At 40.1% G+C, this 24,214-nt stretch overlaps 4 protein-coding genes across 4 annotated transcripts in view; 3 read left to right on the top strand and 1 right to left on the bottom strand.

The window, feature by feature from the left end:
• Window positions 1-4,664, top strand: part of LOC122070722 (ABC transporter B family member 2-like) — a 35,358-nt gene extending 30,694 nt beyond the window's left edge. The window contains exons 2-5 of the mRNA XM_042634928.1: window positions 2,655-2,709; window positions 2,811-2,986; window positions 3,913-4,113; window positions 4,226-4,664. Coding sequence (XP_042490862.1) covers window positions 2,655-2,709; window positions 2,811-2,986; window positions 3,913-4,113; window positions 4,226-4,489 — 696 coding nt within the window. The 3' untranslated portion in view covers window positions 4,490-4,664. The remainder of the gene's footprint in view (window positions 1-2,654; window positions 2,710-2,810; window positions 2,987-3,912; window positions 4,114-4,225) is intronic.
• On the top strand, window positions 2,855-5,002 carry LOC122070718 (ABC transporter B family member 2-like). Its single transcript, XM_042634925.1, has 5 exons — window positions 2,855-2,986; window positions 3,913-4,113; window positions 4,226-4,485; window positions 4,581-4,677; window positions 4,877-5,002. Exons 1-5 carry the CDS (start codon window positions 2,855-2,857, stop codon window positions 5,000-5,002), a joined length of 816 nt encoding a protein of 271 aa, XP_042490859.1.
• A 195-nt stretch (window positions 5,003-5,197) lies between these two features.
• Window positions 5,198-9,014, bottom strand: LOC122070717. The gene is made up of 7 exons (XM_042634924.1): window positions 8,648-9,014; window positions 8,455-8,522; window positions 8,261-8,388; window positions 7,892-8,096; window positions 7,215-7,807; window positions 6,417-7,063; window positions 5,198-5,373 (listed from the first exon to the last, which is right to left on the bottom strand). Exons 1-7 carry the CDS (start codon window positions 9,012-9,014, stop codon window positions 5,198-5,200), a joined length of 2,184 nt encoding a protein of 727 aa, XP_042490858.1.
• Window positions 9,015-20,129: 11,115 nt separating this feature from the next.
• Window positions 20,130-20,807, top strand: LOC122070715 (L-type lectin-domain containing receptor kinase IV.2-like). Its single transcript, XM_042634922.1, has one exon. The coding sequence runs from the start codon at window positions 20,130-20,132 to the stop codon at window positions 20,805-20,807; it is 678 nt and encodes a 225-aa protein (XP_042490856.1).
• Window positions 20,808-24,214: the final 3,407 nt, after the last annotated feature.

Here is a 24,214-nt window from a genome sequence, read left to right as displayed (position 1 = left end):
ATGCTTAAGTGAATAACCCAAAAAGATGCATGGCTTGGAGCGGGGCTCGAGTTTATTACGAGCATATGGCCGAAGCCATGGGTAACATAGGCAGCCAAAAATTCGTAGAAAAGGATAGTCTGGAGAAGTGTTGAATAGACGTTCTAAAGGACTAATATGACCAAGAAGAGGAGTGGGTAGTCTATTAACCAAATAGACAGCAGTAAGAAAAGCATAACTCCAGAATTGTGTAGATAAGTGAGCTTGGAATAACAAGGCTAAGCCAGTTTCGACTAAGTGTCGATATTTTCTCTCAGCCGCCCCATTTTGGGCCTGAGTGTGAGGACATGAAAAACGTTGAGAGATCCCATTAGAACATAGAAAAGGAGTTAGTTTTTGGAATTCACCCCCACAGTCACTTTGAACAGCCTTTATCTTACAAGAGATATAGGTCTCAACGTAGGCTTTAAAAGAAATGAAAATTGACAACACATCAGATTTAAAAGCCATTGGATAAATCCAAGAGTACCTACTATAATCGTCCACAAACACGACGTAATATGAGAATTTATCAAGAGACATAACAGGAGCTGGCCCCCAAACGTCACAATGTAACAATTCTAAAGGAGAGGTACTTATTGAAAAAGAAGGTTGAAATGGAAGTCTGTGGCTCTTTGACCTATGACAAGCATCACAAGCAGTTGGATGTTTGTTGGAAACTGGGAGCTGAGAACGAGCAAGAACAGAGCGCACTATCTTGTAGGAAGGATGACCAAGATGGTTGTGCCAATCAACCGCCGGAGCACGAACACCAGCAAGAGCAAATGACTGTAAGGGTGCTGAAGGTGAGAGCTGAATTGGATAAAGACCATTGTCACTCTAGCCTTGGTATATTGTCCTCTTGGTCACCTGATCTTTGATAAAGAAGATGTGAGGATGAAACTCAAAGTACACTTTATTTTCTACTGCAAACTTCAAGATAGAGATTAGATTTCTATCAATCTGTGGGACACACAATATATTTGACATTTGAAATGTACTAGAAGATGATTGAAAAATTGAAGAACCAATGTGAGTGATTGGCAGACCTTGTCCATTCCCGACAATAATCTGATCAGGTCCAGAGTATGGATTGCCTAAGGCCAAATTGCTTATGTCTGTAGTCAAATGGTTGTTAGAACCAGAATCAAATAACCAAGTAGAATAGGAAGAAGTTGTTGTCATTGACATATCAAGGAATGCCTGATTAAAACGTTGAGGGCAATGCATAGCACTGTGACCACCAATGTTATAGATTTGACAACAAGTGCGAGATTGATTTGTAAATGTAGGAGAAGAGGAACGCTCACATTGAGGAGACTCTATAGAGCCAGAACTAGAGGAAGAGCCAACCTGTGGAGAATAATTCTATGACCGACCATAGCCACGATTTTGATTATGTAGTAGAGAAAAACCATAACCAGAACAAGATCCTCCATTGTTAACCATTGCCACGATTTTGATTGTAGTATCGACGATTCTGATTAGACCGAGAACTATAGTCACGGTCAAAATTTTAACGATTCCCACAAGATCGAGAAGAAGCATTTGAGGAACCACTCGAGGCTACATTTGCAATGGATATCACAGAAGATGCATCAGGCATAACTGATCGAAGGAAACTCTCATGACTAAGGAGTGAGCTTGAGAGTTCAACGAAAGAGACAGGATCGGCTCGCAGGCGAACAGTTGTAGCAAAGTCTTAAACTCCAATCCAAGACCTCGTAAGGCAGCAAGAACGAGATCTTCATCATGTAGTGGCTGATCAATAGCTGCAAGAGCATCCGCAAGAGACTTAACCTAAAGAAGATAATCTGTCATAGAACTGGAGCCTTTTTGTAGGCAAGACAGACGATCTTTTAAATTCATAATTCTTGTTCTTGAGGACGGTGCGAAGACACGCGCAAGTGTCGACCAAGCCTCAGAGGCTGTAGCAGCACCAAGAACTTGTGAAACAACACTCTCAGAGAGAGATGATATGATCCAAGAAAGGATCAACTGGTCCTGCCGATCCCACAACGTAGATGTGATTGCCGACAATGAAGTTGCAGAGGTGAATGTCGGTCTCGAAAACGAACCATCAACATATCCCAAAAGATCATATCCTCTGAGTAGCGGCAAGAACTGAGCTCGCCATAACAGATAATTGGAGCTAGTTAGTTTCAGCGAAAGTTGGGGAGAAACGTTTGGAGCTACAAGAGATGAGACCGGAGAACCTTCGGAAAGGGAATTGGTGTCAGCCGGCGAAGACACCATTAACACTGAGCACAAGAAAAGCAAGAAAACCAGAAAACCAGAATCTTGAAAGAAAAAGAAAGCTCGTTAGAGCAAGAAAAGCTTTGATACCATGTAGAATAATTGTTTTTCATATATTCACAGATCAAGAGATTACATATATATATATATATATATATCCATCCAGAGGTGATGGTTAAGACTAGTACTTAACACTCACGTGAGTTGTTACATGCTATTACATATTGTTACATGAGTTTTGATAATATGTATCTACAGCTCTATGAGACACACTACGGTGGTTTATGCCTAACAGATTTGTGATTATAATTAGAGTTCATCATTAGATTTAAGTTTGATTTGATTAGATAACTTTAATTAATTCTGTTTATTTGGTTCAGTACTCGTTGGATTTCGTCTATCTAAGCATTGTTGTGATGTTCTCTTCATGGGTTGGTACGAATTTGAATGGGTTTTAAGTATACTATGGAATTAAGTAATTAAAGTTGAAAATTTTGACTAATTAATTAGTGGGGTCTGTTTGGATACTATTGTAGAGGTTGCTTGTTGGATGCATACCGGAGAGCGGCAAGCGGCGAAGATGAGATTAGCGTATTTGAAATCGATGTTGAATCAAGATATCAGCCTCTTTGACACTGAAGCTTCCACTGGAGAAGTGATCTCTGCAATCACCAGTGATATAATTGTAGTTCAAGATGCCATCTCTGAGAAGGTATGTAACCAAAAAAAAGTCCATGATAAAAAAAAAATCCAAACACACCCTCGTGAAAATAGGTTTTTTTATTTTTTATTTTTTTATTTTATTTTTATTTTTTGAAATGAAACTGTGATCTTATTAAATTTAGTTGGTATTAGTTTGGGTCTATTTTGAATTCTTACATTTGAAAAAGAGAGGCCATTTAATGAAATTCAGATCCAATGAGGAGGAATTTGAATGAAAATCCAAATGAGTTTTTTATGTCACACATGGATGGACCAGCCCTGACTGTGCCATGAAAGAGAGAATTAATTGTGAATTTATCATTTTCACGTGGTTTTTATGATCTGAGACAACCACTAGTATTGCTTCATTGACAGAAGGGGTTTCAGAGCAGAGTTACTGTCTCTGCATCCCCTGAAAGGGATGAAACCTTGGATCCCTACACCCCTCTCCGTCTCCCTCTTTCTGCCCTTTATCTCTTTCCTCACCTCCTCTCTCAAACATGAAGTAACAAGTTGTTTGAACTCTCCCAAGGTTGGTTGTGGGTTCATAATTCATTTTAATTTCTCCCTTTCCAATGACTAAAAACTATAGACAACTTCTTGTTAATAGGTGACATTCCCATTAATCGATGGAAGACGACAGTCGTCGGTTTTTAGGAAGATAGTCCACTTTGACAATAATCCCACACCATCCTCTCCTCTATATAACGGAGTCCATAGGAATAAGACAAGGGGCAATCAAAAGAATGTAACAGCTTTCAAGAACAACAGTAAGTTAAGGTGCCACCCTTGGCTTGGTGGGTAAGATCTCCTGCTGATGATAGCAGAGATCAGAGAGGGTTGAATTGGGATGGGGGAATTTTTCTTGGAATACACAAAATAAATAGAAACAAAAATAAAACTTCAATGACTAATTTTAGAGAAATGATTTTGCAGGTGGGGAATTTCTTGCACTACATAAGCCGTTTTATATCAGGTTTTGCAATTGGGTTCTCTCAAGTTTGGCAGATCAGTCTTGTCACCCTATCTATAGTCCCCCTAATTGCCATTGCTGGTGGTATCTATGCTTATGTAGCAACTGGTCTTATTGCTAGAGTGAGGAAATCCTACGTCAAGGCTGGTGAAATTGCAGAAGAGGTTTGTTGCTTTATAAGAATCACATTAAGCTTCAGCTAAACCTGTGATCTTATAGCCAGGCAATGTAGCAGTAGTACTGAATTGAACTTTACATGTACTATATAATGTCTAGGCTATTGCCAACGTTCGAACGGTCCAAGCATTTGTTGGAGAAGAGAAGGCGGTATTATCGTACAAGATGGCTCTCAAAAAAACTTATGAGTATGGGAAGAAGGGAGGACTAGCCAAGGGTGTTGGACTTGGTTCTCTGCACTGTGTTCTCTTCTTGTCATGGTCACTTCTCACATGGTTCACTAGCGTTGTCGTCCACAAGGAGATAGCAGATGGTGGAAAATCCTTCACCACCATGCTTAATGTCATTATAGCCGGACTGTAAGCCCTGTAAATCACTGCTCTTTAGAAAAATTTTGCCCCATTTGTATGGGGAATTTCTTTTGTAAAGTTTTGTCAAAGATCTCTGCTTCTAGGCTGAATACTCTCCTTCTAAGATTAATTTCTGAAGATCAGGGTACGTTCCAGAAGGGTAAGATCATCTCAACTAACATCAGTCTTGCTTCAGAGCTGGTGAATTTGATGCACTCAATAGTTAGGGGTGACGGTTTGGGTTTAAAGTTGGAAGTGCAAAAAGCTTATGATTCCTTATCTTGGGAATTTCTCTTTGCCACTTTGAAGAAATTGGATTTTCCGTTAGTTGGATAAACAAGATTCATCAGATGTTGATTTCTTCAAGGATTTCTATTCTATTGAATGGGGGTCTGGATAGATATTAGTTGACAAACCTGCGAACACTAAAGTTGTTGGTTGCAAATGGATCTTCAAAAAAAAGAAGGATCTGCATGGAAATGTTGAGAAGTTTAAGGCAAGACTTGTTGCTAAAGGCTACACTTAAGAATATGGTGTTGATTATGATGAAACTTTTTCACCAGTTGTGAGGATACAATCTATTTTTTTTGCTAAAGATGTGAATATTATTAAAAGCAAAATGAGAGTACAAAGAAAATAAAAAGGGCAAACCCGAGACCCCTAGAGCCACTTGAGACCTCCACCTTCGGCATGACCATCAGCAGAGGAGGCAAGCCTAACCCTAGAAGAAGCGGTACCTGTGCCTGCCCAACACATCATCCTCTAAATCGACATTAATATGATGCGGTAAAGGCACCGCACAAGCAGAGACACCTGACTTGGATGCCTTCTTCGCCAGATAGTCCGCAGCAGTGTTCACTTCTCTATAGCAGTGGGTGATCTTCCATGGAGTAGATTCTAAAAAAGGAAGGGTGCAAATCCACTTTTGAAGGATAAACCAAGGATTTTGATTTTTTTGTATCGCAGTCACCACAGTTGTCGAATCCGACTCGATCCAGAGACCTCTGACATTTATATTTTGAGCGAGCGAGATTCCTTCCAGGACCGCTTCAAATTATGCTTCATAGGTCTTCTTGTTACCCAGGAAGGTACTGAAGGAGTTACAAACGCACCCCTCACTATCTCTAGCAATGCCCCCTGCCCCTGCTCTACCTGGGTTGCCTAGAGAGTTGCCATCCACATTTCTTTTGATCCAATTTATCGGAGGTTTACACCAATGCACTTCAAGAGGAGGCGTATCCTTTTGGTTTTCTACAGATAGAACCAATTTCCTGCAGCAAATTAAATCAGGAGTTAATTTAATCTCACCCGACAAATTTCCTGTCGAATATATTCATAGGAGTAATTCACATTCCTAGCTGTGCCCTTATATCGTCTTCTGTTACGTTCCCACCAGATATGGGCAGCTATAATAGTAAACCCCATCAGCCAAGGAGACTTCAGATTGATAGATCTCGCTTTCCTCTTCCACCACATCATCAAACATGTCACTGAGTTGTGATCTTCCCAGCGGACACCAAAGCAATTTGTAAAATTCTCCCAAATGGCCATCGCATATTGGCAGTGTAGAAAAATATGGTTGGTGCTTTCTTCTGTCTGGTTGCAGAGAGAACATTGAGACACCATTTGGACTCCTTTCTTTCTTGTAATCTCATCTGTGGGGAGCCTCTCATGGGCAAGACGCCATCCCAGAGTAGAGTATTTGGGAGGGAGACCTTTATGCCAAATCAAGGAATTCCAACTCACTTTTAGTGATTTTCTTCTTATCCTTTCCCAAGCAGAAGTGGTAGAGAAAGATCCCAGCGGAGTTAATTGCCAAATGCATACGTCCTCTACTTGATACGTGGGGATTTTAAATTCTTTAATTGCTTTAAAAATAGACCGTAGTAGGTCTGAGTTCACGTCTAGAAGGGTCCATTTGCCATTTTGAATAAAATCACCTACTTTGGCATCAGAGTCCAAGAGAGAGATATCCGCATCCTGAATCTCGTCCATGATGGCCTTGGGTCCCCACCACTTATCTTTCCAGAATCTTGCTAGGCCCCCATTACCAATGATCCACCTTTCATTCAGATCCACAAACTTCCACACCTTTCGAGTGCCCAAGGCGATAGAGGAGTGCCTACAGCCCATATTAAAAGCTCCATTTTTCTTGACAAATCTTGCCCTGAGAAAAGAACTGGCGGCATGCTTCCCATGCTTGAAGCGCCACACCATCTTATTGAGCATAGCCATATTTGTATCTCTAAGTCTTCTAATCCCCAAGCCCCCCTCCTCCTTTGGCTTGCAAACAAAGTCCCATCTGACCGCGATCGCATTAGAAGAATCCACCTCGCCGGTCCAAATAAAGTTTCTCATCCATCTCTCCATTGTTTCAAGGAGAAATGATGGCCACCAATAAACAGCAAAGCTATGATTTGGAATGGCAGAGACAACCGATCGAACCAATTCTACCCTTCCTGCCATTGACAGAAGCTTTCCTTTCCAACCAGCTATATGGCCTTTAACTCTGTCCATAACAGGCATCAGTGTCTCCTTCTTTACCCTTCCCTTAAAAATTTCCACACCAAGATGGCGAGTAGGAAAGCTACAAATAGGAATTTCCAGGGTCTCAGAGATTGATTGTCTACGATCAGGAGCAACTTTACCAAGAAAAAAGCTTGCTCTTCTCAAGATTGATACATTGCCCAGAGAATTCTTGGTAATTCTTTAGAAAGTCTTTCAGAATGCGAACATACCTCAGATTAGCATTTGAGAAGATGAAAATGTTGTCTGCAAAAAGAATATGCCCTGGAGTAGGAGTGCCTCTGGGGCCCTGGATTGACTGTATCATTTTGCTCTGGACCAGTCTCGACAAGCCTCTTGACAAAACTTCTTTTGCTATGATGAAGAGCATGGGATAAATAGGGTCTCCCTGTCTCAGACCTCTCTCCACACCAAAAAAAGCTTGTGGACCTCCGTTAAGCAGGACAAATATTTTTGTAGATGACAAGATTTGATGGAGACGTTTAATCCATATCTCATAAAAGCCAAAGCGCCGCATTACTTGGAATAGGAAGCTCCAAGAGATGGTGTCATATGCTTTACTAATGTCTATTTTCAGACCCAGGCCACCCCCTCTTGTAGAAGAAAACATCAAGTTTGCTAGTTCTGAAGCAATAGAGATATTGTCATGGATCATCTTACCCTTTTGAAAAGCCCCCTGTTCTTCTGAAATAAGTCTAGGAAGGAGAGGTTCAAGATGAAGGGCCATCACTTTTGAGATTATTTTGTAGAAAAAATTGCCCATACACAATGGGCGGAATTTATCAAGGGTCTCCGCTCCTTCCATCTAGGGAATCAGAACTAAAAAATTATTATTGACTCCAGGGGGCATACAATTTTTGCTAAAGAAAAATCTCACAGCATTGCAGACCTCTTTATCCACTATGCTCCAGCATCTCCTAAAGAAAGCACCATAAAAACCATCAGGGCCAGGCGAACTGTCTGGATCCAACTCCCACACTGTTGTTCTAATTTCTGCATCACCTGTGAGTGAATCGAGCCGAAAATTATCAATTTCTTGGAGAGTTTTCGGAATACTTTCCAAGAGATCTAAATGGTCTACCGTTGGAATAGACCTGTGGAAGTTTTCATAAAAGTCAACAATATATTCCCCCAATTGAGCTGCTCTTCCACATAGGATCCGTTAATCTTCTTTAAAGCTTTGATTGTATTTATATTTCTTCTCATTTTTGCAGATAAATGGAAGAATTTTGAATTTCTATCTCCATATTTCATCCACCTTATTCTCGCATTCTCATCCCATAGCTTCTCATGATTTTCTAGAGCCTTGGCTAGACCCATTTTAGCATCTGCCTCTAGTGCAAACAGTTGGTCGTTCATCCCATTGCCATCAATTTGATCCTGCACCTGAACTAATTGCAGTTTCGCTCCTCCAGAGCTCGTTCAAAGTTTGGGAATGCTCCTTTGAGGCACTTTAGCTTCAGCATAAGAGCAAGGATCGACGAGCCTGAGACTCATTCCGGCCACGATTCTGCCACAACCTGCTCAAAGTCACCATGATCCATCCAAAACTGGTGGAATCGGAAGGGGAATTATGAGGACGCTGGCTAGTATTGGAGATCAGCACCAAAGGAGTGTGGTTAGATGCTATCGGCGGAAGGACTACTGAGAGCAATCTTGAAAGCAAGTGATCCATTCTTCATTGCAGAAGCTTCTGTCCAAAACAGCGCATACATTCCCCCTGCGTCGATTATTGGACCAGGTAAATTTTTTGCCTGTATCTGAGACATAGAACATACATCTACCATGGCCCCATACTCTGCAGCTGAGTCCAAACTGAAGCTTCCAGGACCACGCTTTTCATGAGAGTACAGGGTCGCATTAAAGTCTCCTATAATCACCCAGGGGGTGGGGGACTGAGGGGAATCATGCATTAAGTCCAACCATAGCGTTCTTCTATCCACTCTGAAGCAGCTCGCATGAATAAATGAAACCTGAATCTGTTGTAGGCTCCAATTCATGGCTATCGTCATGTGTTGCTCAGACTCAGAGATAGCCACAGGAGTATTTAAATTTCTCCTCCACAAAATCCATACATTTGAATTATCTTAGACTATCACCAGGTATTTTATATTTATTAAAATAAATATCCACGGTTATTATAAATGAAATCAGAATGAAATCCCAATTTGTTAAAGAATAAGCTTGGAAAGTCGCTTACATTCACCATCGGCTCCACGAGACATAGAGGATCAGGGTTCTTCTGCCTGACTAAGTTGCTTAAGGCTCTCTTTCCAATCGCCTTCTTGATACCTCTAATGTTCCAGAAGAGGATTTTCATAAAGTCACTTCTTGGAGGCAGCTTGATGGTCAGACGTTGAGGTCTGCCCCGATTTTGCGACACTTTTCTCCTTCCTCCTTTTATCTGCCTCTTCCTGGCAGATGGCTTGGTCAATTGCTGCGACCTCTTGGTGTTGTATAACCACCCTACCACCCATAACCTGAGTTTCAGAAACTTCTGAGATGATGTGGTCATGGCTGCCCGACTCTTTTCCTAGTCCATCTTTGCCTACTTTAGTAAGCCTGCAACCTCCACGAGAAACAACATATGTTGTTCGGTTTTTACGTGGATGAATTGTAAGAGGAACTGGCATGCTCTCTACAATAACTATCACCCCTTGGGTATCAGTCTCTGCATCGCCCTCGGAGGATTCCTCCCTGTGCTCAGAATCACTCTCGGACAAGGAATTGTCATGGCCCGATGGGTCTGACCCATGACAATTGTTACCCAGCGGGTTCTCAATAGTGTTTTGAAAATTCAAATATCCTTGGACGTGATCTATGGGGAATAAAATTTCCAATTGACTGAGATCTGTTTTGTCGCCATTCCCATTTAATTCAGTTAACGAATCCTCCCTCAACTGCAAATCACGATCTATATGGTATGTTTCCATAAAAAGAGGATTGGATCTCTCTCTTTCCATCGGTAAGTTTCTGCCACTGCTATGATAGCCGGTCTCCTCAGCCACTCCCTCTCTTGGGTTTTCCGATCTACTATGGCCTTCCTCACTATCATCTTCCTTTTCTCTCACCTCTTCATTCCTCCGTGCAGCCCCTATTTTGATTTTACATTCGACAGTAGAGTGTCCCAATTTCTTGAAAAAATTACATCTCTTTAGTTCATCTTCGTATGTAATGCACTGCGTGAACCAAAACAAAATATCCTTTTCTGGCTGCTTCCGCTCCACCTGAATTTCCTCAAGGCGGCTACTTTTTACGTCAATCTCCATGAGAACTCGGACGTAGTTTCCCATCGAGCCAGTCATCGTGCGATGATCAATCGCCATGGGTCTATCTGAGGCCTTAGCCATAGATAGCAGAATTTGCTCATGCCAATATTCCATTGGAAGACCAGGGTATCGAATCCACACCAACTTGGTATGGATTTGGTCCTCATTAATGTTGAATTCTGGGCGCCATCTTTGAAAACGTATGGTTTGTCCTCACACCTTGACCAGGCCTCTCTTCCACATGGACGTCATATCCCGTTCTAGTTCAAATCGAAATAGAATGTATCCTTTGCCTAAGGGTGCAAGATTGACTTTCCTTTAAGCTTCCAAGCTTCCTTAGAATCGTGTCTCACATTGTTCATGGAGACATATCTGAAGTTCACCTTACCGATTAAAGCATAATTAAAAGTTTGCAAATTTTCTTCATATGCCTCTTGTGGGATAATCAATTTAGTAAGGGAGCCAGCGTGGATAGGCTCAGGAAAATCCTCGATGTCTGGCAGGGCGTGATGGGCAATCGTAGCATAAGAGGGTCTTCTAACTCCTTCTCTATCGTTTGCAGCTGTCATCTCATCCACATATTGATCGTCCTCTAGGCCTCAGGGGTGGCTATTTTTCCAGTACCTGGGTCTGCAGCAGGGATTAGGGACACTTGCAAGGAGTGAGTAGGGCTCCAAAATTCCGTGATGCGTTTTTGTTTTCCACGATCCAGGGCCGACCACCATGACTAGTGTGATCGCCGCCCAAAGGTTGAGTCATCTCCGCCTCAGAGTTTCTCTCTCCTAGAATCTTCCACTAATCCTCTCTTGCCAATCTATGAGGATACAATCTAGTAGAGTTGTTTTGGCCTTGGTTGCGTACTTTGATTTTGAACTTTATCAAATGGATGTAAAGACAACATTTTTGAATGGTAATATTGATGAAGATGTGTTTATGGAACAACCTAAAGGTTTTATTTCTGAGGAAGATGAAGGAAAAATATGTAAGTTAAAAAAATCCCTATATAGATTGAAACAAGCTTCACAACAATGGAATTTACGATTTCATGATTCTGTTACTGGCATGGGGTATTTATGTAAAGAAAGAAGGGCACAAGATTGCATTTATTTTTTTTTTTTTTTTAAAAGATTATTTCATTAAAAGATCAGAGAAAAGAAAATAAAAGCCATACAATAAAACAAATTCGAACAAAAGAGCCTAGCTAACTCTACCCTCCCACCTTCGGCATGGCCATCAGTAGGAGGATAAAGAAGCACTAATTAAACTGAAAATGAGGCCTCCCATCTGAATCCCTTTGCAAGAGATCACAAATATGGGAGGGAAGCACCACATTATCACCCGAAATCCCTGTCTTCGCTGCATCTCTGGCCAAGTAATCAGCTATAGAGTTCCCTTCCCTGAAGTTATGAGATATCTTCCAGCTGATACTGTCAAGGAACGGCTTAAGATACATCCATCGTTGGAGAGCATACCATGGAATTTTCCTTTGCTGAATCGCTAGCACAACCGAGCTAGAGTCTAACTCCACCCATAAACAAGTGATGTTCATGGCCTTTGCTCGCAGCAACCCCTCCATCAGACCCTCCACCTCCGCTTCAAATACTCCAGTAATACCCATATATTTTTTATAAGAGCCCATGACCCTGCCCTGATGGTCCCGAAATATACCTCCCGCTCCAGCCCGCCCTGGATTTCCCATAGAGCTGCCATCAAAGTTTAATTTTATCCAGAACATTGGAGGTTTACACCAGAAGACCTCCAAAATTTCTCTGTTCCCCACTCCCTGAATCTGAATGCCTAGGCGCCTGCTGCACTGCAAATCTGCTATGGAATTAATCTCGCCTCTAGCTCTTGGCTTGTTTCGTCTTATGTCCTCAAGAACCATCATTAGTACATACCTGCTTGACCGATATTTATTTTCAAAAAGCCTTGCATTTCTCTCCCTCCATAAATGATCCAACACAATGGCGAAGCTCAAATTCCACGCCTCCTTGCAACAAACCAGTTTCAACTTTCTCTTCCACCATTGAGCAAGCTCGAGCAGAGAGCCCTGGCTGCCCCAACACACATTGAAAGCATCACAAAGAAGCCTCCAGATCTCCGCAGAGAAAGGGAATCTTATGAACAAATGCTCTAAAACTTCCTCATTTGAATTACAAAGGACATATCTAGACGCCAGGGGGATTTCTTTCTTTTTTACCACATCATCAGTAGGGACCTTTCCATTAATCACCCTCCATGCTAGAGTGGAGACCCGAGGCTGCTGCTTTTTACTCCATATGATAGAAGCCCAGGAAACTGTTGATTTTTTCACCCTTATATCCTCCCAAGTGGATTTGAAGCAAAATTCCCCATCATGAGAAAGGGACCAGATCCTCCTATCTTCACATTTATAAGTAGGAATGTTAATTTTCTTCACCTTGTTTATTATGTTCCTTATAAAATTAGAGTTCATCTGAGAAAAATTCCAGTTGAAATTCACAATGAATCTACTAACATTCCCATCCAAAACAGATATATCAATACCTTCCAGCATATCACTCTCTTTAATGGCACCTTGCCCTACCCAGGTATGCTTCCAGAAATTTATTTTTTTCCCATCTCCCACCACCCATCTCTCTTTAGAAGATATGTAATCCCATATTTTCCTCAGACCTGGCCAAATAGAGGATTTTCTGAATCCTTTCTTAGGGATACCCTCCCTATCAAGGAATCTAGCCCTCAGAAAAGAGCTCGCCATAGACTCTTCATTCTTAATTCTCCAGGCAGATTTGCATAGCATTGTCTTGTTTATGTCCCTCAATCTCCTCAATCCAAGACCCCCTTCCTCCTTAGGCTTACAGCATTGGTCCCAATTAACCAACTTGCATTGTCAACTTCCCCTGTCCAGACAAAATTCCTCATCCATCTTTCAAGAGTATTAATGAGAGAATTTGGCCACCAGTAGACCGCAAAACTGTGAGTTGGAATGCTAAGAATCACAGAACGCACTAATTCCACCCTTCCTGCCATCGATAAAAGTCTTCCCTTCCAGCCCTCTAATCGATCCTTTGCCCTGTCTAGAATAGGCAAAATTGATTCTTTTTTAACCCTGCCCTTAAAAATTGATACACCCAGGTATCTGGTAGGAAAAGAACATAGGGGAATACCCATTTCCTCAACAATGGCCTGCTTGCGCTGGGGAGAAATATGGCCTAGAAAAATCTTACTTTTTTCTAGGTTAATGCACTGGCCAGCAAACTCCTGATATTTCACAAGGAAATTTTTTAAATGACGAACATACCTGAGAGAGGCATTCCCAAATATGAAAATGTCATCTGCGAAGAGACTGTGAGCTGGAGTCGTCACCCCTCGAGGGCCATTAAGCGCCTTGAACTTTTTCTCTACTACAAGCTTTTGGAGACCTCTGCATAGCACCTCTTCAGCTAGAATAAATAGCATGGGGGATAGGGGATCCCCTTGTCTCAAACCCCTCTCCACCCCGAAATACCCTATTGGACCACCATTAAGAAGAACTGAAATTTTGGTAGAACCCAGCATCTGCTGCACCCACAATACCCACCTCTCTGAGAATCCAAATTTCCTTAGAACTTGAAAAATAAATCTCCAAGACATCGTGTCATAAGCCTTTTGGATATCTATTTTCAAACCCATTCCACCTCCTCTTGAAAAATAAATCTCCAAGACATCGTGTCATAAGCCTTTTGGATATCTATTTTCAAACCCATTCCACCTCCTCTAGCCGTCGAAAACAATAAATTTGTTAGCTTAGACACCACTGAAATATTGGAATGAATTATTTTCCCCTTCTGGAAAGCACCCTGCTCTTCTGAAATTAGCCGATGCAAAACCCCTGATAATCTAGTCGCCATTATCTTAGAGATAATTTTGCAAAAGAAATTCCCCAAACATAATGGTCTAAATTTATCCAAGCTCATTGCCCCTTCCACTTTTGGAATTAATACTAGGAAGATAGTATTAATACCATTAGGCATTCTACCTTTACTGAAGAAACTTCGAACTGCATTGCAAACATCTAAATTAATAATTTCCGAGCAAGATCTATAGAATTTACCTGGGAAACCATCTGGGCCTGGAGCACTCTCAGGATCAAGCTCCCAAACCGCCTCTTTAATTTCTGCATTGCTCGGTAAGACATCCAGCCTCCATCTATCATGGTCATCGAGCACCTTTGGGATGCAATCTAACAACTCCAGGTGCTCAGAAGTTTCTGAATCCTTAAGAAAATTCTCATAAAACCCACTAACATAATCTTCCAATTGGCTCTTGTCGGAAATAATTTGTCCGTCTTCCTTTTTCAAAGTGTGAATAGAGTTTTTCAACCTTCTAATTTTTGCACTAACATGGAAAAATTTTGAGCATCTATCTCCTTGGGTTCGCCATCTCATTCTAGCCTTTTCAGCCCAGAGCTTTTCATGGTTCTCCATTGCTTTCAGCAACCTGGTTTTTGCATCCGCTTCTCTGGCAAAAATCTGGTCATTCATCCCATTTATTTCAATCTCACCCTGCACTTCCTCCATCCCTTTCTGCGCAGCCTCCAATTCCAAATTAATGTTCGGAAAATTTTCTTTAGCCCATGGCCTAATCGCACCTTTCAGCCTCTTAATTTTCTGGCTGAAAACATAAATAGCTGAACCACTAATCCATTCCTCCCATGATTCCTTAACCACTTTCATGAAGCTCTCATTCCATCCAGATCTCTGGAATCGAAAGGGGCAGTTATTAGGCCTTACCAAAGACTCTGAAATTACAAGAAGAGGGGAATGATCAGAGGCCCCCATAGACATCACTTCCTGGTGACAATCATGAAAGGCAGAGAACCAAGAGTCATTACAAAAGGTCCTATCCAGAACAGCAACTACATTTCCTCTTCTCCTATTGTTTGTCCAGGTGAATTTACGGCCCTTGGAAGGAACCTGAATTAAAGAACATCCATCCACCATTGCTGTGAAGTCAGCCGCCGATCCCATATTAAAAGCTCCTGGGCCTCTTTTCTCATGCGACTGGAGGGTGGCATTAAAATCTCCAATTACCATCCATGGAATACCTGGACCCGGGCATGAAGCAGTCAAATTAACCCATAGCTCCCTTCTAGCCTGCCTGAAGCATTTAGCATGAACTACAGACAGGGAAAATTTTTTTTGCTTCCAGCTAGAACTCATAGAAATGTGCTGCTCCGATGAAGAAATAACCATCGGCTTTGAGAGACCCCTTTTCCACATAACCCAAAGATTAGGAACTTTTTGCATTCTCTCATTATGAATGAACTCAGTTTCGAATCCATTTTTATTAAAAAACCTCTTAGGGAAGTCATGCACTTCCATCATCGGCTCAGCAATACACACTATATCTGGAGCAGCATTATCCCTCAGAATTTTTCCTAAGGCTAATCTAGCAGCCTTCTTCCTTATACCTCTGATGTTCCAAAATAAAACCTTCATAGTCATCTCTTCAACAGAGCGAGCCTATCTGATTTTCTGGAAGCCTGCTCAGAGACCACAGCATACTTCCCTTTTTGTTGCTTTCTTTTTTCAAGTTCTCCTTCTCGCATACAAGCCATTCTATCCACCTGATTCAAGTCCTCATGAAAAACCACCATCGCCCCATCAATTAGCTGCTGAGAGCTTCTATATTGACTATGAGATAGCATAGCAATATTACCTCCACCCTCATGACCCGAGTTAGCCTGATTTTCAGACCGCCCCCTTCCAAAACCGGTTTGAAAATCGTCCATCTCATTCTCTGCATGCCAACAATCAGCCCCTTCCATCACCACACCATTTTTACTAACTAAATCCATGATAGGCTCCCCTTCCATTCCCGCTCCAAGCCCCATATTCAAATCCTTATCTGATGCAATCATATTATGGTTGACCTCCACCCCATCCTTATTTATTTCCATGAGTGGATCCATCTGTAAAGGAAGAACCACAGAAATATTCCCCATCCTTTGATTGCTTTCCATATTAGACAAATCCTCCCTTGATTGAGATCTAGAAACAGCATCTCTATTTTCTCTTCTTATGGAGAGAATCTGCCCCGATATGGTAACTGGGATTGCTGCCATTTCCTCTCCTCCTTCCACCGAGTGCCGCCCAGAACCATCGGAATTCTCCATTGTCGCCGCCGCCTGAAGCTCCCCCTCACGAAGCCTCTTATCTCTAACATCTGCAGCTTTCTTATCTCTGCACTCTGGCAGAGAGTGTCCAATTTTTTTACAAAATCCACATTTTGCCATTCCATCTTCATATACTATTTTTTGTTTAAACAAGAAAACCTCACCCGATCCTGGTTGCTTCCTCTCCACTTGTATCTCTTCCACCCTTTTTATCCCTGACACCACTTCCACTTGCACCCTCGCATAGCTACCCATTGCCGCCGATCTTGTTCTTCGATCCAGAGCCACAGGCCTACCTGCTCCCTTGGCCATAGAAAGAAGAATTTTCTCATGCCAGTATTCCAAAGGAAGATCTGGAAATCTGATCCAGACTAGTTTTGTGGGTATATTTGCCGCATTCACATCAAAATCAGGTTTCCAACGCTGAAAACGGATGAATTGGCCCTTCACTTTGATTAAATTTCTTCGCCATATGGAGGCCATGTCTCCTTCTAGCTCAAACTGGAATAGGATATATCCTTTTCCCATTGGAGAAAGCGCAATCCTTCCCTTCAAATTCCAGCCCTCTTTCGCTTCCTTACGAATATCATTCATTGATATAGATCTAAAATTCGCTCTCCCGATTATCGCAAATTTAAATCTTTCCAGTCTTTCTTCATACGCATCTTGAGGAATCACAATCCGAGTAAATGACCCTGCTTGGATCGGATCTGGCAACTGATCTACATCAGGAAGGGTGCTTCCCACAACTATGGAGAAGGATCTCTTCGAGATAGTATTTCCTTCGTGAGACTTTGTTGTTTCTGCTTCAACCTCTGTCTCCTTCCTTCTTTCTTCTGCACCATCAACCGCCTTCAAACCTGAGGTAGAAAATAATGAAGGATTCCAAAAATCTGTCAGCAACATTTGACGTCCTTTGTCTGGAGGTCGCCCACCCCCAGGATCATGGCCGGAATTTCTAACCCTATCTGCCCACACTGCATCTCCCTTCTCCATGCCTCTCTCAGCGCTCCGCTTCCTCAAGTATTCTAATAATCCAATCACACATAGCATTCTTTTACTAAGACAAATTAAACATTCATATTAGAAAATAAATTTTCTTGCACTAATATTTATTTTATTTTAATTTTTTATAAAAAAATTATGCTAGTTGACATTAGGGTTGGGTTTTCATTTTATTGATAGCAACGACGAAGATGAAATGAAACCTAACTACTTTTTTTCAGAGATATCTTATCTTTTATAGATAAAAATAAATAATAAAAAAATGGTTTGTAAGACAAGTTTCTAAGACAAGGCTGAGTACAACCTCATCTTAGGGCCCGTTTGATAACGTTTCTGCCGTTTCTGTTTCAAGAAACAGCAGAAACATAAATTTCCATTTCTAGAAACAGAAACGGAATTGAAGGTGTTTGATAAGTCATGTTTTTAGAAGTCGATGGCAACCAGTGAAAGAATTACCACAAGTCGTTTCCAGAAACGGTGAAACAAGTTCAACTTGTTTCGCCTAGGTCATTTCTTGAACCATAAATAAGTAAAAATTTCTATTTCTATTTCTAAAAATAAGTGAAACGAAATAGTTTTATCAAACGCTTTTTGCTCCGTTTCTGCTGTTTCTGAAAATAGAAACGGAAGAAACGCGTTTCTTGAAACGTTATCAAACAGGCCCTTAGAGAAGAACAACCCTCTGATTTTTTCTGGTAAATAACAGCCCTTTGATTTTTGGGGGCAGGGGCGTGTTTCTACAGTCCCTGATTTTTCGGGGACTATAAAATACTCATTTAAGATTTACTTGAAAAAAAAAAGAAAATTAAGGTATGATATCTACAAAAGGACCACTATGTCCACATGACTACCACTAAGCCCAGTTTTCAATAATCCAATTAAACATACCATTTTCTTTTAATAAGACAAATTTAAACATTCTTATTAGAAAATAAATTTCCTTGCGCTACTTTCTATTTTTTTTTTAGTAGTTGTGATTAGGATTGGACTTTCATTTTGTTAAGGAATGACGAAGATGAAACAAAGCATATCCACTCTTTTTTTTTTAATCTAGAGATATCTAATCTTTCATAGATCTTTGATGTATATATATATATATATATATAGACAAGTATGACTGCGTAGTATCTAGGAATTAGGAATGCTACCAAGATATTAGCTGTATGATTTGTTCATCCTAAATGTAACCGTTGGATGGAGAGAAAAGGTCCAAAGCTTTAATCCACCGCTGCTACACCTTATCTCTCCACTAATTCTATCTCACGCCGGCATTCATAGGGTTTCAGATATCTCCACTCAAGCCATGCCGGAACTCTGCCGTGCCGCCGTTCATAGGGTTTCAGATATCTCCACTTTCTTACTCCCCTCTGCAATTGTTCTAGAGGAAGAAAACAATCTGGTTTCCTACTGTTGATCTTGGTTTCCATTGCTCTCTTCCTCTCTTGTTGCTTGTGTTTCTTCAGTTTTTGCATTCGTATGTACGGCCTTGACTTGTTTGTTCTCAGTGATGGCTTATTGAGCCTCTTGGTTTTGCTGTTGGTTTTCGTTGCTTTCCTCTTGAATCTCTTGTTTCTTCTATTCTCCATCTTCGACAGAGTTTCTTCGCTCTTGGTTTTGCATGTTCTATTCAGTGGAGGAAGAGAAAGATTGATCCTTTTTCTCGAATTTCTTATCTGATCTGTTAACAGTCGCAACCACAAGTGACGATGAGCTCACCACGGAATCCACAGATTTCCAAACTTTCTAGCATTGACTGGAAGCTTTTTTCTTTGATTCATCAAGTTCGAGGGCCGGATCGAGATCTGGCAATGGCTCTAGAGCCTCGCCCTTACCGACACGAATGTCGTCACTGGTAATGTCAATCGGAGCAAATGGGCCAACAGGGAGGGACCAAGAGAACCATATGAAGATGAATTAGAGGGTTTCTGAATGAAGAAAAAAGAATGATGGAACGAACAAGAGAATAGAAATAGAAACGTAGATGAAGGCCAAGGGTTTGTTGATCTTCTGGGTTTCAGATTCAGGATTTTGAGAAGAAGAAATGCGAGATTGGAAGAGGAACCTCGGTTGCCTTTCTTCGTCCAAAAATTCTATCTTTTTGTTCGGATTTGATGAAGCCGGAATTGGAAGTGGAGGTGGTGGTGGTGGTGGCTTGTCATGGAACGAAGGAGGAACTTAGCATCCAGATTGAGAGAGAGAGAAGGAGAAGAAGAGGAACTGGAGTGAGAGTCAGAGTCAGAGGAGGGAGAAGAAGAGGAACAGTGGGAGTGGTAGACAGAGAAGGAGAGTGAAGATAGAATTAGGGGAGAGATAAAGTGTAGCAATGGTGGATTGAAGTTTTGGACATTTTTTCTCCATCCAACGGTTATATTTAGGATGAACAAATCCTACAGTTAATATCCCGCTAGCATTCTTAATTCCTAGGTACTACGCTAGCATACCTATCCCTCTCTCATATATATATATATATAATTTATTTCATTTATAAAAAAATAAATAAAAATTCCATTCATCCACCGTAGTCCCGAGTTTATAGGACAAAGCTGAGTCCAACCTCATCTCAGAGTAAAACGACCCTTGGATTTAAGGCGGCAGTGGCGGAACGTTCTTTTTTCCCATTCTTTAATTTGTGGGGTGTTTGTCATTTCACTCCCATATTATAGATCAATTGTGAATAGTGCCAGGTGCATAAAACCTTTGGCAATAAGGAAAATATGAAGTGGAAAACAATATTCTTCCAGAACGTGCTGTGGTTTCTTATCCTTAGCAGATTGATAGCATCACAACAAGAAGATTTATCTTTCACGTACAATGGCTTTCAAGGAGTTCACATAAGCTTGGATAGCTTAGCACACATTACAGACAATGGCCTCCTTAGAATGGCAAACGCCGATATGGAACATGGAGGAGATTTTAGAACAACCAATGTAGTTGGGGCGTTTAGTCATCTTGCACCAGAATTTTTTAAAACTGGCAAAGCAAACCCTTGTTGGGATGTGTTTGCGTTTGGGGTTTTTTTGCTTGAAGTTGCTTGCGGTAGGAGGTCTGTAGAAACACATGCATCAGAAGAGCGTTTTGTATTGGTGGAATGGGTGTTCTCAAGTTGGAGTACGGGTACAATTCTTGAAACTGTGGATCCCAAATTGGAAAGGAATTATGAAGTGGAGGAGATGGAATTGGTGTTAAAACTTGGATTGCTTTGCTCTCACTCCATTCAATCTACAAGGCCATCCATGCTACAAGTTGTTCGATATTTGGAGGAAGAGCTTCCACTGCCAGAGTTGCCATCTCAATATTTGGGGGAAGAGGTTCTACTGGATTTAGAGTTTACTAGAAATACAATGAGTCGGTCAACATCGATTACAAATTCTCAACTCTCTGTAGGACATTGACTGTATCTGACTAGAGGTACAAAGTTGTGGAATAAGGTGTGTGCAAGAATCTTGGTAGCCATACTAAGGATATGACCGGCTGCCTCATCTTAAAATTTTGTCGTAACCAAAGTTGTGGAAAAAGTTGATCTATTTCTCCTCTATGATTTAGTGCAAGGCACTTCTTCTTTCAATAAGAATAAAATCTTGTTATTTTATAATATGAGCGACAATGGAAACCATTGAAAATGTCATGCTGATAAGGGGTTTTTTTTTTTTTGTAAGAGATTTGATGATTTGATTATAATTCAAGTGCGGCCACTACATAGAATAACTTTGTTATATTGGGTTTCTACTTGGGCTCTCTTTGGTATGATTTCCTTTTGTATTTATTAACTATTTTTTAGAAATTATTTGTGACAATAAATTATGGACCACAAATAGTATTCGTTTCGTTACTATTTATAAAATAGATTATATAATGACAGAATAGGTTTCAATTTTCATCTTCAATTTTGAGCTTCAAGAGAGAGAGAGAGAGAGAGAGAGAGAGAGAGAGATGATAGGATTTGGGGTTTTTTTTTATTGGAAAAGCATAAAACATACTGAAGTTATTTACCATTGATTTTGAGTAATTTAGCACATGTATTCATTTAAGGTAGAAAAAACCAACATAAATGATTTGTTGCCACAAATCACAAATAACTTGAGAGTAATTTGTGATTTGTGATTTATTTTAATTTATTATAAATAGAAATAAGTGCTATAAATTATACCAAACACATGTAAAAATAGAAATAAGCCAAATAAATACAAATAGAAATAAAACCAAAGAGAGCCTTAGAATATGCAAACTTCAATTTCAAGGCAAGGCCGTCATGGTCATATGACTCATTGAACTAGCCAACCATGCCTTAGTAGTTCAGCTTTAATTGTTTAAGGGTAAATGACACATAGGGTGATTACATTTCAAGAAATTACAGCTGGATCTAGAAAAATACCAGAAACATAATTACTTAGGATGGAGGAGACTGAGATCTTGGGAGCCTTAGAATATGCAAACTTCAATTTCAAGGCAAGGCCGTCATGGTCATATGACTCATTGAACTAGCCAACCATGCCTTAGTAGTTCAGCTTTAATTGTTTAAGGCTAAATGACACATAGGGTGATTACATTTCAAGAAATTACAGCTGGATCTAGAAAAATACCAGAAACATAAATACTTAGGATGGAGGAGACTGAGATCTCGGGGTCCTGTACTCTACTCACCTTCGGCATGGCCATCAGCAAGGAAGAAGATCCACAACTCCACTAAACAAAGTTAAGAAAATCTATATCTTGGTCCACTCTCTGCATCCCTTCTAATCTCATCTAGCATTGCACCAAAAAAAAAAAATAAATGATAATCTCATCTAGCATTGAATGAGGAAAAGAGGGACAAAAGACACTAGATCCAGATTCCAGTTTCTAAGATTAGATAGTTCTTACTCATTTCTTTTCCTCTATAGAGTGGAAAATAACTCATTTCTTTAGAGAGGCTAATCAAGTTGTAGATTGGTTAGAAAAAGTTGTAGTGAAGTTAGGATTATCTTATGCAAATCTCTCTCTCTTCTTATTTTCAAGAAGTGGCGTGAGAGGGTTTGTGTTGATCCAGATTCCAGTTTTATTAGATGATATTATTTTTTTTTGAGGGGATTGTAGCCAAAAAAAATTCTGAGGGGAAAAGTGCGAAGGTAGGGTTTCCTTCACTTTTGATTGTTGTTTTCTAGGTATGCCTAGACGTAAATCCTATCTTTTATTTTCTTTATCATTTATTATGATCTTTTAATAAAAGTAGAAAAATAAATAAATAAATAAAAGCTTGTAACATTGACCTGTAATGAGATGCGTTAAATGGTATATTATTGTAAGAAAAATTATTTCCTACTGTTGGCATCGAAGTCATCTCCTTTTGTGTAAAATTGATATTTATTTCTAAACCCAGCATACAATAGCTATTAGATTCAAATGGTGTGGATTTTGGATGCAAAATGAAGAAGAACACAACAATTGTTATACCTCCCTTCTCATAATAATAATAATAATAAATAAATAAATAAATAAAAACAACTATGTTGTCTCTTTCCATTTAAGAATGTTATTTGTCCTTGTAAAAAAAGTGATTAAATTTATAAGGGAAAAAAAAGTGCACAATGCCAGTCTGTAGATTCATGCACACACTTTATCATAAGTTATTTAGAGCTCAATTGTTACTCAAATGTGAATATGAAGATGTCATATTCAGACAAGTTTTCCCGATTTCGCTGATAACGCTTTTTCAAAATTGGCTAGTTATGTGTCAACCTTCCAAATGTTTGAAAAATTAATTATTAAAGTTAATTTCACCCATGGTTGATTTAGGTGATGTCATCCGCAATTTTAGCCCAAAAAAAATGCCAAGTTCTCAAGGAAATGTTGAGACGGGTCAGACAGTCATCGTTATCGTAGTTTTCCATAATTTGGACCAAGAAAGTTAGGGAGTCTTTGTTTCTATAGTTTTCGCAATTTGGGATTCAGGAAGTCATTGTTTTTACAGTTTTCCGCAATTTGGACTAAAAAGTGCTGGGTTCTTAGAAGTAAGTGCCAAGTCTCCAGCAAGATGCCAATCGTAGGTACACAATTTTTTTTTTTTTTAATTCCCCAATGGATCACACGTTGAACCTTGTTCTCATATGCGTACACTTTATTTTCCCTATAAGATCACACTTGGTACCCTGTAACACTTATGTTACCAAGAAGTACTTAGGCCAATCGATCAAAAACTTTGTACCTTTTTTGCACTTGGGTTTCCCCTTCTTTTTTTTCCCTCGAATGTCAAACTTGATTACATCAAAAAGTTAAAAGCAGAAAATAGAAAAAAAATAAAATAAAATATCAAAGAAACAAACAGAAAAGAAAGACCTATCTGAATCGCTAGGACAAGGAGAACCTTTCACCTTCAGCATTGCCATAAGCAAAAAGACCCCTCAATCACTAACGGAAACGGTATCGAGGTCTATTCATCGCATCAGCTGTTATCTCTTCTAAAATATTTATCGGAAAATCAATCCTGGTCTCTGAGATACCCGTTTTGAAGCTTTCTTTGCTAAATAATCAACAACTAAGTTTGCCTCTCTAAAGCATTGAGTAATTTTCCATGGTATGGATTTGAGAAAAGACTGAATATATATCCACTTAGGAACCACGGAATATTATTGGAATGAACCACTGATACGACTGTCGTAGAATTTGATTCAATCCATAGTGCAGGTACCTTTTAACTCTTTGACATTTATAATCCCTTCAACTACAGCTTCAAATTTCGCTTCATAGATCGATGTAATCCCAATGAATATGCTAAAGGAGAATAACACCAGACCATCACTATTTCTAAAAATCCCCCCAACCA

Source organism: Macadamia integrifolia, unplaced genomic scaffold (assembly GCF_013358625.1).
Source record: "Macadamia integrifolia cultivar HAES 741 unplaced genomic scaffold, SCU_Mint_v3 scaffold986, whole genome shotgun sequence".
NCBI lineage: Eukaryota > Viridiplantae > Streptophyta > Magnoliopsida > Proteales > Proteaceae > Macadamia > Macadamia integrifolia.
This window is presented reverse-complemented; position numbering and strand designations above follow the sequence as displayed.

What these genes read in the sequence shown, in the direction of transcription:
- LOC122070715 (XM_042634922.1), top strand. Translation starts at nt 20,130, where the DNA reads ATGAAGTGGAAAACAATATTCTTCCAGAACGTGCTGTGGTTTCTTATC.
- LOC122070717 (XM_042634924.1), bottom strand. Translation starts at nt 9,014, where the DNA reads ATGACGATAGCCATGAATTGGAGCCTACAACAGATTCAGGTTTCATTT. An exon ending in GATGAGAATGCGAGAATAAG is followed by an intron (nt 8,097 to 8,260) that starts GTGGATGAAATA and finishes AAACTTCCACAG; the next exon opens with GTCTATTCCAACGGTAGACC. An exon ending in TTCTCAAATGCTAATCTGAG is followed by an intron (nt 7,064 to 7,214) that starts GTATGTTCGCAT and finishes TCCTATTTGTAG; the next exon opens with CTTTCCTACTCGCCATCTTG.
- LOC122070718 (XM_042634925.1), top strand. Translation starts at nt 2,855, where the DNA reads ATGAGATTAGCGTATTTGAAATCGATGTTGAATCAAGATATCAGCCTC. An exon ending in AATGTCATTATAGCCGGACT is followed by an intron (nt 4,486 to 4,580) that starts GTAAGCCCTGTA and finishes CTCTGCTTCTAG; the next exon opens with GCTGAATACTCTCCTTCTAA. An exon ending in TCAGTCTTGCTTCAGAGCTG is followed by an intron (nt 4,678 to 4,876) that starts GTGAATTTGATG and finishes GGGTCTGGATAG; the next exon opens with ATATTAGTTGACAAACCTGC.